We start from the raw sequence: 11,225 nt of genomic DNA, 5'->3' as shown, positions 1-11,225 counted from the left end.
CTGCAATTATAATTAAAGTTGTATATTATTTAAAAAACTATTCATGCAAAAGCATTAAAAGTTATATAAAAAAAGTAAAACAGCACACAAACTTCTATGCACAGCTGGCTTATAAAGGAGCGTCCTTACGAAATGATCACTAAGATAAACTTTTGTAAAAACATTACAAAAATTTTCTGAAAATTACTAAAATAATCTGACTTCCTTCTTTTCTTCTTTTATTCATTTTTTATTCTCTTTTACTATTTTTTTATAGTTTATGAAGTGAACGTTTCGTTATACGACCTCAAAATTATACGACGTTAACAAGATAAATATGACGGTCCGTCCCTTGCAGTAACCTACCAAGATCTAGGCATCAGCTAGGAAAAGAATAAAAAGAAAATCCCCCATCTTCACAGTTGTGAGTTACAAACGTATCTCCAGACTTGAATTTCTTTAACATTTCGTCTGCAAAGTAGTTCGGCGGTGCGTACATACTTTTCCTGAACATCTGATTGTCCATGAGCGACCAGAACCAGAGGTAGCTGCGAGCTCTTCGGAACTTGACCGCAGACGCCATGACAGCCTCTACGGCCTTTGCGCATACAGGATCGCGATACCAAGGCGTGTTAAACTTTAAATGCTGTAGATTACAGCGAAATATCTGGAATAAAGCAGGGAGTAAGCTTAAGCAAATCAAATTCTAATAACAATGGGTAGGTATAGAGGTTATAATAAAAGGTGTTATCTGTTGGGTTCTATTGCAATTTCACTCACAATCACAACTTACGAGTCTCACATTGTTCCCGCGTTTTGTTAGACGTTAAGACTGTTAAGAATTTGAGATAACTAACATAAAAAAAATTAAGATATCTACAAAAGTATCAAAGATTACTTACTTCATGGCCACACATTTCCAACATGCAGTAGTTGATGTACTCTACTGGTTTTAAATCTACTCGAAACCCCAACTTCTGCAGACGATCTGTTCAGAATTTATTAATGCTTTAGATACAATATAAACATGAAGAGCTTGTTATAAGATCATTCTTACAACAGTCATTTCATTGATTAGAATTAGCTACAGGCTTTGATTATATAAATGGCTACAAGTAATAGATAATATCTACTTATTTCTTAATGGTTGCAACTTTGGTTCAGGGTACCTACCTATATGTTTACGCATTTTGTTAAATGCTATAGGTGAATGGAAGATGCTGAGTATCTAGGTACATATGAGTTAGGTAATCTTACCTCTCAGGCCATATAATAATTCGGGTCTATGAACGCATCTGTGGAATGTCTTGCAGAGTCCATAGTACACCTTTACATACAGAAACGACATGGTTCGCGAACAAAAATTTTTAGGTAGGTAATCAATGTAAGTATAAAATATCTCTACAAATACATATTTCAATTTGCAACAAACATTATAAAAAGTATAAAAAACAGTGGATTTATATAATTATGTAAAAATTCACTCCATCATAATTTTGCAATGTTTTTATTTCAGACCACTGACAATTTTCAACACAACAGACCATTTCAGTACAGATTCTAAAAGAAAATATTAGGAACTTTTTCATCATGATCGACTAGTTTTTCTACAAATAATATTTGAACTGTGGTTTTACCGCGTTAAGGCCATGTTAAGGCCCATTTAAAGCCGCGCATTTGAAGTCATCAATCTATACATATAATAAATCTGTAGAAAAGTAATTTTTGTACATTGAAGAAATTGACAAAAAAAATAGCCAGCATGTTAAAGGATAACTAACAGAACCCATTTCCATCATTTTTGTCATTTTTGTCTGTTTGTCTGTTTGTCTGTTTGTCTGTTTGTCTGTTTATCTGTTTGTTTGTTCGGGATTCACGTAAAATCTACGAATTCAATGCAGACAATGCTTATATACAAAAATTCTACGTAACTTGGGGTATTACTTAGTTTTTGTTTCATCGAAATCGATTGACTCTATCAAAAGATATGATTAATTTTGTGAATTCAAGATGTAAAATATTACGACACGCAATCTGTTTGTCAAAACTGTACATTTGAATGTTGTACTTATATTAGTTGATCGGCCTATTATTAACCTTTACACAGAAAATCACACCTTCATAAGTAACTTCGGAAGAAAAAAAAATATGAAAATTTTGTTTAGCCAAGGTTAAAGTAGCTCCATCTGTGGTAATCTGTGTTAAATAAAATACATCAAATTTGTCAAAGGAGCGAGGTGGTAAATGACAATAAATTACCATACATTCTTTATAGAGGATTATTATTTCAACAGATGGAGTTGTGTATTTTCCGTAATTCACCATATTTTAACACGTAGTGTAATTTTTCGATAGACATTTCAATAGTGTTTGTCAGTTTGCCGTGCCACATCAAAATAAAATTATAATTATTACCTTGATGAAAAGAAAATTAATAGTTCTCAGCCAAATTTAAAACGGTGCCATCTAAATTATTTTTTGAACATTATGTCAAAAATGATGACTTTAGTGGAACAATTAATTATCATTTAAAGTTACAGATGGAGTTCATATCAGGATTTTTTCATAAACATAGTTTAGCTTATCTTCCACTAATGTGAAAACAAATTACTTTGAGTGAGTAGTATTAAGTAGACCTTAATTATTTTTTCTGATGCAAAATATGTAAACTTAATCCTAGAAGAAAGGAGGATCTGCGTGAGCGTGTGCTAAGCGTGAGGTAGGTAGGTAATGTAGGATTCCGTAGCTTTAAGAACAAGCCCAGATACAAAGTGCAGATAAGAAATGGGAGCTTTCTCGATTTAATACCATACACACGTAAAATGCTTTATGCGTCTGAAAACGCACAAATTGCGCGTCGCATACCAGAGACATGCTTACTTTCAACTTCTGATCGCAAATACACTGGTCACGATTACGAACAGTCTCAGTAAGACCCGAGCCAAGTCTAAAAAAACACCTTTTATATAAAACTACGTTTGATGTCATTCAATCACAAAGACAGAATTGTTTTCTGTTACAAATCCTATCCACCTGTATCCTATCCTAATCCAGCATGCATTGCAGGTGTGCATTGTACAAAAACCAATGGTATCCTATTCGAGAAGTCAAAAGAGTCGACCTGCCAACGTCAGCTTCTGCGCTAAGTAAGTGTTCTTATTAGTACCATCAGAATTACATTCATCGTTGAATGAGGTGAATAAATTTTCAGAAACCACAATAACAGTAGGAGCCAAAGCATATGATCGCTTCATAGAGATTGGCCCCAGGTGACCAAGTCAGGTCTGATTTGTTCGTTCATCAGATCTTTGAAAGTGTTTCGGTGGATACTTACTGTCGTCCTGTGTGACACAAAATATGGTATACAAGGTGTTGATTTGCATTTGTGCCATAGTTCAGGAGGAGGACATACAATACGTAAATAATCGATTGGAATTACAGTAGACGGGAAATAACTAATATGCACTGCTTTTTTTGTCATTGTAATGTCGTGGTATTTTCGAAGTAATCCAATTTTATGAATGAAATTTATGAGTGATCGTTGCGTATGCTTTGTGTTTGCGTTTGTGTGAGGGCGCAGCACGGTTTTAACGCCAGTAACATACGCGCCAAGTTTAAATAAGGCTAGATGACATTTACGGAATTCCGAAAAAAAATTAAAGAAAAAAAATTACGTACCAATTCTTTTATTGATTTGGGTCGAGAATCATTAGCATAATTACCTCCTTGAATATGACACGGATGCAAATCAACATCTTGTATAAACGTCCTCCGCAAGAGCGAAATTTTCCCGGTGTGCGGTAGTGACGCACAGTATACAACACTTCTGTTTATTTTGATTTGCTGGCTCCACCAAGAAATGACAAATTGCGAGCGTACATTTTGAAAATCTTGGCAAAACTGCAGGTTTCAAGTACGAACACATGAAGTGGACTCTCACAGATACGTACATTTTGCCTATTCGTGAACTAAAGCAAACATTTCGGTGGAGTCCCGGCTTAGGCCACCACATTAGGCGTGCGCGATCCTCGGGCGTGTGAGTAGCGCGGGCGTCGCGAGCGTGCTGCGTAAACGTCGCGTTTTGATGCCCTGCGGCATGTGTGAAGAATGCAAGCGACGCGCTCGCGCGTGGGGTCAGCCTTACCATAGTGAGTAAGTGCACAGAAAATCCCCGTCATACAAGTGTTTCTCCCCAGTAGTGAAACTATCCTACCCTATGCGCCTGCTGATGATGATGACTCATTTTATCATCCATCCAGCTATTCCCCAACTATGTTGGTGTTGCCTTCCAGTCACCGAATCTGTTTGAGTACCAATATTTTGCTTGGAGCGACTACCTATCTACCTATCTTCAATCCAGTCTCACTACACAAGACGATATCCATGGTGAAACTGACAGACTTTCTGGCTTCTGATTAGTCGCAGCAGCTGCAGAAAATGTACAAATGACAGCTTTGTCAGACTCAAAGCATATAGACATAGATTATAACTGTTTCCTGTGAAAATTACTTACGCACCATACGTAATAATTTTCCAAATTGGCTGACTAGATCCAGAGATATTCACAACGTCACAAACTTTACTTCTTTTGTTTAGATAAATGGTCACATCCACAACACAACCTTGATCAATGAATCTATGCGACTGCTATAAAAAAAAAAAAAAATAAATAAATAAGTGCTAATCCTAATTATACTGTCACGTGAAAGAATGCACCTACGGGATAAGTAGTATTTTGACTATTCTATATTGCCTACGCAGACGAAGTTGCGGGCAACAGCTAGTTTAATATAAACCTTAACTACCTTGACATACGGTCGCCGCAGGGCCTACTTAAGATGGGTCATAGACAAGATGGATGGCATGTTGTAGTACCTATTTATTCATTAAAGACAGTCTAGAATTTAAACTCTAGATTAATCGTGAATATGTATGTGCGTAGCTATGCACGCGAACAGACGGACGGATATAAGTTTGAATACTTAACTGAAGTTTCACAATTACTTATGGCTTTGATACTAAGATATGAGCTATCAAACACAGTTAAGTAGGATACTGTCCGTAACGTAATTGTTACTGTGGTTAACGAAAGAGATCTTCCTTGATGCCTGAACGTTGAAATAATAATGAAATAAACAAGGTAACGGCAAAAAGTATATTTAAGGGTTAGGCGACATCTTGCCCACAACAAATGACACAACCCTTTGGTCAGATGTTGGGGCCAGATTTGCCCGAATGCATTTTCATGACTGGGCCAGTGGTCCTAGGAAAACTACTGGGAGTTAAGTGCCTCACTGAGGTATTCGGGGATTATGGAACTTGTAAATTTTCTGTCTACATTATTTTGCTCGTGCAGGAGATATGTTCCATACAAATGTAGTTATGCCAGGATCCGCGACACCCTTTATTTTGTTCTTGAATGAATTCTAAACACACTATTGTTTTATTTTATTTTATCAATATTAGATATATATTTGAAAAGTTTTATTTATCAAATATAAATAAAAATCCTATTTATTTTCCAATATCGTGTTCAGGATACGTTCAAGAGTTATTTGCCTCCTGACAATTTTGAGCTACCAAAAAATTCATAGTTCCATAATCCCAGAATTTATCTCAGTAGGCCAATTGATTCACAATAGATTTTCTTGAAAACAACTGGCCCAGTCATGAAAATGTATTCAAAAATATCTACCAAATATCGGCCAAAAATATATCTCGCCTTCGGGCTACATTTGAAGAGGGCGAGATGTCGCCTTACACATATTTAAATAAGCTACAAAAATATAGTACTACAAAATGTTAACAATATTGTTCAAAATAAAGTTAGTAGCAACAAGCGATATGCAAGAACATAGGCCTATCTACGATCGAAATAGTGTTCGTGAAAACTTCAGGATTTTCAGTTTGGTTTAGGAATGGCATAGTTATCAATGTTTTCCATAATTTATCATTAAGTAGGAATAGTCCACTGACTTCAAAAGCACTCGACTTCTCATCTCACGCAAGTTTTCATATCGCCGTCAAATCCGTTAAACAAGTAAGTTCTTATGTTTATTATTTCTGTGCATCTGCTATATAAACTGAGAATTCAGAAATTGTATCAAAATGTACACTTTCATGGTGTTTGGGTTCAAGTTCATCAGGTATATCATCGTCAACTAGTTCTTGCTTTCTACTAGCCTTATGGCAGCACAATGCACAGTCTGTGCACGTAGTTGCTGGGTGTGTGATGTCAGAAGCCCAGTAGTCTTTGGGAGCGAACTTGCTTCTTCTGAACATCTGGTGATCCAAAGCCGTCCAGAACCAGAGAATGGCGCGAGCTCGTCGGAACTTCACGGCTGACGTCATTACTGCTTCAATTGCTTTCCTGCAAATCTTATCCCGGCTCGGCTTCGTGTTGAATCTCAAATGCCTCAGGTTGCAGCGGAATACCTGAAATTTTTGGTTTTAGTGTTCAGTTAAGTTAAGCCTCTTGATATTTTACATAAGGAAAGTTATTTTGTGGGCAAACACAATACAGGCTTATATTGAGTCCACAAAGGGTGAAAATAGGGACATGACAAATATTAACTAAGTGAATAGTGTCAGAATAGCTCTAAGCCAAACTGTAACACCTACTTTATACATTGTGGAATGAATTTTCAGAGAAATTTATTCTGCTGAAACTTTTCAAAATTAAAAAAAATGCTGAGAATTGAAAAAGAACTCATTATAAAATTCTTACTTCATGTCCACACATTTCGAGCATGCAATAGTTTATAAATGGAACCGGGATGAGATCTATTCGGAAGCCCAACTTTTGAAGTCGATCTGTTAAGGCAAAGGGTGGTTACCAATATAATGTTTAAAATGAGGAAATATTTATTTGTTTGTACTTTAAAAGCTTGGAAATTACTGTATCGACCTGAAAAAAAAATCTTCACGGTTGGGAAGCTTTACTTTCTCCGAGTAAAATAGACTATATTTTATTTATTTATTTGGGTAACCAAAGACGTAAGTGAAGCCGCGGGAAAAGCCAGTTTCAAATTAGTTACCTCTAAGACCAGTTAACAACTGCGGTTTATGTTTGCAGGTATCAAAAGTGTTGCAAGGTCCATAGTATGCCTTCACGTATAAAAAAGACATTTTAATATATTAAAATATATAAAGTAATATAAAAGAGGATCAAAAGATAAAATGATTTATAAAAATGTTTACATAAAACTGCCCCAAGAACAATTTAGGGTGACAGATTGCTTTTTTAATTCATCATGTGCCAGCCACAAGTCCTCCTTGGTTGGTATTTAATTTGTAGTTTCAATATATTGTCCAGTGTGAAATGGAATTCTTTGGCAATATTTTTACCACGTGTTCTATTCATGATCATGAGTAGAACAATCATGAGTAGATTATCATTTAGGTTCATAAAATAAACATAGCAGGCCTCCCCCAACGAATGCCAACCGTGCCGGTCATGGGCAGCCCGCATCCATCCACTGTCCGCCACCTTCTTCAATTCGTCGGTCCACCGTGGAGCAGGACATTCTAAGCGTTTATAATGTAACCCACACATTCACATAGGGTCCTTTTATGATGCTTGTTTTTATTGTTTGATAGAACCTGATTACCAAGTAAAATGAAAAAAAAAAAAACAGGTAAATATTTAAATAAAAGAATATATTTAACAATAACAAGACTAGCAAATAAAGATAAAGACATGTTCGTACTTACAAAAATAACTTGAAAAATATTCACTGCTAACGCTACCAGAGATTTTGGACAGTCTGCCAAATACTGAATACTACAAATGGTACTAGAACCTATATTGAATCATTCTCCTTGGATCCCATTTCAATATTTGTTGCTTTGAATATCACGAAAGTTTACTTTATACGCCGTAGGTCATGTTTCTAAATTAAACGTTTTTCTTCTTTCAAGTACAAATGAATGAATGTTATAAAACTGGATTCAATGGAAATAGCAAATGGGATCCATCGAAATTACCGAAACAACGGATCAAATACTGTATTCCGACGATAATGTCTCAATATCATCTTCACCTTTATCATCGTTAGGCGACCGTTTTTTCACAAGGATTTTACAGCATTCAATACACTCTGCACAGGTTGAAAATCCCAAATCTATGTCTTTTGCCCAGTAGTCAGGCGGGGCATAGGCACTTCTTCTGAACATCTGGTGATCCAAAGCCGTCCAGAACCAGAGAATGGCGCGAGCTCGTCGGAACTTCACGGCTGACGTCATTACTGCTTCTATGGCTCTTCTGCAAATCTTATCCCGGCTAGGCCTCGTGTTGAATTTCATATGCTTCAGGTTGCAGCGGAATACCTGAAATTTATGGTTTTGGTGGTAAATTGAGTCAAGCTCGTGATTGGTATTCAGATTTTACACGTAGGTGAAATTATTTATTAAAAAATACAAATATTTCCCAAAGTAGGTGATACTTTACTTTTTTCCATTCTTTCCCCTTCTTTTCAAGGGGAATCTATGATTTTTATTGTATGCTGGAGTTTGTAAATAGGGTTATGGGGTGTGACTAGAATGAAAAAAGTAGATACAGATTTTATTTAAAATGCTTACTTCATGTCCACACATTTCGAGCATGAAATAGTTGATAAATGGAACCGGAACGAGATCTATTCGGAAGCCCAACTTTTGAAGACGATCTGTTAAAGCGAAAGGTGTTGTTAGTTGACTTAATAAATATATATATTTCCGTACTAATATAATCTAAGTACACTGACAATATAACACCAATGATCATTTCTTCTTCTTCTTCTTTCTCCTGCCCTGTTCCCAAATTTTAATTGGGGTCGGCGCAATATGTCATTTTCTTCCATTTTCCCCTGTCACTCGTCCTACTGACACTCACTCCCTTCCTATTCATATCATCTTTCAGGCAATCCATCAATCTTTTCTTAGGTCTTCCTCTTCCTCTCCATCCATCTACATTCATACTTAGCACACACTTTGTTGCATGTGTATCATCCCTCCTCATTACATGCCCATACCACGACAATCTTCTACTTCTCATCTTTTCTGTAACTGGCGCTACTTTCAGACTTCCTCTAATGTAATCATTCCTCACTTTATCCATTCTTGTAACACCACACATCCATCTCAGCATTCTCATTTCTGCTACATGCACTCTCTTCTCATCCCTCTTTTTCAATGCCCATCACTCCGATCCATACAGGACGACAGGTCTAATGACGGATTTGTAAATTTTGCCCTTCAGTTTGAGGGGCATCCGCGGGTCACATATAGCGCTAGTTATCTGTCGCCACTTCATCCATCCAGTATTGATCCGATGCGTAACGTCCCTGTTCACCTCACCGTCACTTTGGACGAGTGAACCAAGGTACCGGAAGTCGGAGCAAACTGGTAGGAGCATGCCGGCTAGGGTTATGGTCATGGGTCCTGAAATACCACCAAAATCACAATGAAGGTATTCGGTTTTGTTCCTGCTCACCTTTAAACCTACTGTCTCCAGTCTCAGCCGCCATGCCTCCAATCTACTCTGGACCTCTGGCCCACTCTCCCCCACCAGAACAATGTCATCGGCGAAAAGCATACACCAGGGTTCCTCCTCCTGTATATCTGCCGTTAGCGCGTCCATTACCATCAGGAAGAGGTACGGGCTAAGAGCCGACCCCTGATGTAAGCCAACACCTACACTGAAACTGGCGGTAGTGCCCGCTGCGGACCGGACTTGTGTACTGCATCTGCCGTACATCGCTCGAATCAACTGCACATACTTCCCTGGTATACCTTTCTCCTCAAGGGCCCACCACAAAACCTCACGAGGCACCCGGTCATATGCCTTCTCGAGGTCAACGAACACCATATGCAAGTTTTTGTGTGCACCCCTGTACTTTTCGCACAGTTGGCGAATACAGAATATATTTTTTTTACGACCGGCCGCCTGCCTGACGTCAACCCTCTTTGGGAATGCAATTGTTGGTGGTCACTCTCCTACCACCTAAGGATTGGTCTATTTTAGGATAAATTGCAATTAAAATATTAAACATTAACAAAAATATCACAATCCAGTCTTTTAAAATCCGGATCTAGTCTCCTCACTGCAACGTCCAGCTCAGAGAGGTCTAGTATGAGTTCCCTCATGTTCTTATTAGGCCCACGGGGCCCCTGGTGGGATGTCATCTGCTAGGCGATCTCTTCTATTGACGCTTCATCAGCATAGGATTCATTTTCCTCTGTAGCCACATACACAGTCAATTGGAATAGTTCAAGATTATCTGTCGGCTTAAACGTGATGCTCTTCTTGACATATCCGTTCTTCTCTCTATAGTTCAGGTATTTGGTGACTTAGGCCACATCTTCGGTCCTTATCTTGTAGGCTACCACCCACACTGTACTGTTTGTCACCAATGATCATTTATATACCTAATTAAAGTATAATAGGTACCTAATTAAGAAATATTTGTATGTTTCTACACTAAAAGCTGAGAAAATACCAAACCGATTAGAAGAAATATTCTTCACCTTTACACGCTTACGCTTCCAGGTACGGAAAAAAGTTACCTCAGGATACGGGTGAAGCCGCGGGAAAACGGATAGTTAGGTATATATTAGTTACCTCTCCCTAACTGCCTCGTTGGTCTAGCTGTCGCAAGTGCGGCTGCTGAGCACGAGGTCTCGGGTTCGATTCCCGAGTCGGGCCGAAATCGCTTTGTGTGTTTTAGAAGACTTTCACAAAGCAGCCCGGAGCCTGGAAGCTGGTGATTGATACACCCGTGCATCGGAGAGCACGTAAATGTCGGTCCTGCGCCTGATCTCTCTCCGGTCGTGTCGGATTACCGTCCCATCGGGCTATGAGAGTTAAGGAATAGTGAGTGCACCTGTGTCTGCGCAAATGCTCGTGCACTATAATATGTCCTGCGTAGTTGGCTAATCTCCTTACATGAGAACAGCCGCCGTAGCCGATAATCGGCTAGGAGGACATCATCAGTTACCTCTAAAACCAGTTAACAACTGCGGTTTATGTTTGCAAGTATCAAAAGTGTTGCAAGGTCCGTAGTATGCCTTTACATATAAAAACGACATTTTAATGTACTATTAAAGAAACTTATATAAAAATAATATTTAAACAGGATTGATGATAAAATAATTTAAAAAACTGCTAACATAAAATTACCCCAACAACAATTTTGGGTGACGGGTTGTTTTTTTTATTTCATCATGTGCCAGCTACAAATCCTCCTTGCATTGCCTCCTTGGTTGGT

At 37.9% G+C, this 11,225-nt stretch overlaps 3 protein-coding genes across 4 annotated transcripts; all 3 read right to left on the bottom strand.

Moving 5' to 3' along the window:
* Window positions 1-6: 6 nt before the first annotated feature.
* LOC124630438 (UPF0728 protein-like) lies at window positions 7-1,547 on the bottom strand. 2 transcript variants are annotated; one of them, XM_047164342.1, is made up of 3 exons: window positions 1,237-1,547; window positions 882-967; window positions 7-646 (listed from the first exon to the last, which is right to left on the bottom strand). In XM_047164342.1, exons 1-3 carry the CDS (start codon window positions 1,325-1,327, stop codon window positions 359-361), a joined length of 465 nt encoding a protein of 154 aa, XP_047020298.1. In that variant the 5' UTR covers window positions 1,328-1,547; the 3' UTR covers window positions 7-358. The 2 variants fall into 2 exon arrangements, with proteins under 2 accessions (XP_047020298.1, XP_047020299.1); XM_047164343.1 differs by having other exon boundaries at window positions 1,153-1,266.
* Window positions 1,548-5,973: 4,426 nt separating this feature from the next.
* LOC124630733 lies at window positions 5,974-7,107 on the bottom strand. The gene is made up of 3 exons (XM_047164711.1): window positions 7,017-7,107; window positions 6,707-6,792; window positions 5,974-6,414 (listed from the first exon to the last, which is right to left on the bottom strand). The coding sequence occupies exons 1-3, from the start codon at window positions 7,105-7,107 to the stop codon at window positions 6,037-6,039; spliced, it is 555 nt and encodes a 184-aa protein (XP_047020667.1). The 3' UTR covers window positions 5,974-6,036.
* Window positions 7,108-7,621: 514 nt separating this feature from the next.
* On the bottom strand, window positions 7,622-11,046 carry LOC124630696. Its single transcript, XM_047164660.1, has 3 exons — window positions 10,956-11,046; window positions 8,560-8,645; window positions 7,622-8,307 (listed from the first exon to the last, which is right to left on the bottom strand). Exons 1-3 carry the CDS (start codon window positions 11,044-11,046, stop codon window positions 7,978-7,980), a joined length of 507 nt encoding a protein of 168 aa, XP_047020616.1. The 3' UTR covers window positions 7,622-7,977.
* Between the last annotated feature and the right edge of the window lie 179 nt (window positions 11,047-11,225).

This window comes from Helicoverpa zea, chromosome 5 (assembly GCF_022581195.2).
Source record: "Helicoverpa zea isolate HzStark_Cry1AcR chromosome 5, ilHelZeax1.1, whole genome shotgun sequence".
Lineage (NCBI taxonomy): Eukaryota > Metazoa > Arthropoda > Insecta > Lepidoptera > Noctuidae > Helicoverpa > Helicoverpa zea.
Note: the sequence above shows the minus strand (reverse complement) of the source record. Positions and strands in the feature narration are given on the sequence as shown.

What these genes read in the sequence shown, in the direction of transcription:
- LOC124630438 (XM_047164342.1), bottom strand. Translation starts at nt 1,327, where the DNA reads ATGTCGTTTCTGTATGTAAAGGTGTACTATGGACTCTGCAAGACATTC. An exon ending in ATTATTATATGGCCTGAGAG is followed by an intron (nt 968 to 1,236) that starts GTAAGATTACCT and finishes AATTCTGAACAG; the next exon opens with ATCGTCTGCAGAAGTTGGGG. An exon ending in TGGAAATGTGTGGCCATGAA is followed by an intron (nt 647 to 881) that starts GTAAGTAATCTT and finishes GCTTTATTCCAG; the next exon opens with ATATTTCGCTGTAATCTACA.
- LOC124630733 (XM_047164711.1), bottom strand. Translation starts at nt 7,107, where the DNA reads ATGTCTTTTTTATACGTGAAGGCATACTATGGACCTTGCAACACTTTT. An exon ending in GTTGTTAACTGGTCTTAGAG is followed by an intron (nt 6,793 to 7,016) that starts GTAACTAATTTG and finishes TTGCCTTAACAG; the next exon opens with ATCGACTTCAAAAGTTGGGC. An exon ending in TCGAAATGTGTGGACATGAA is followed by an intron (nt 6,415 to 6,706) that starts GTAAGAATTTTA and finishes CAAAAATTTCAG; the next exon opens with GTATTCCGCTGCAACCTGAG.
- LOC124630696 (XM_047164660.1), bottom strand. Translation starts at nt 11,046, where the DNA reads ATGTCGTTTTTATATGTAAAGGCATACTACGGACCTTGCAACACTTTT. An exon ending in GTTGTTAACTGGTTTTAGAG is followed by an intron (nt 8,646 to 10,955) that starts GTAACTGATGAT and finishes TCGCTTTAACAG; the next exon opens with ATCGTCTTCAAAAGTTGGGC. An exon ending in TCGAAATGTGTGGACATGAA is followed by an intron (nt 8,308 to 8,559) that starts GTAAGCATTTTA and finishes CATAAATTTCAG; the next exon opens with GTATTCCGCTGCAACCTGAA.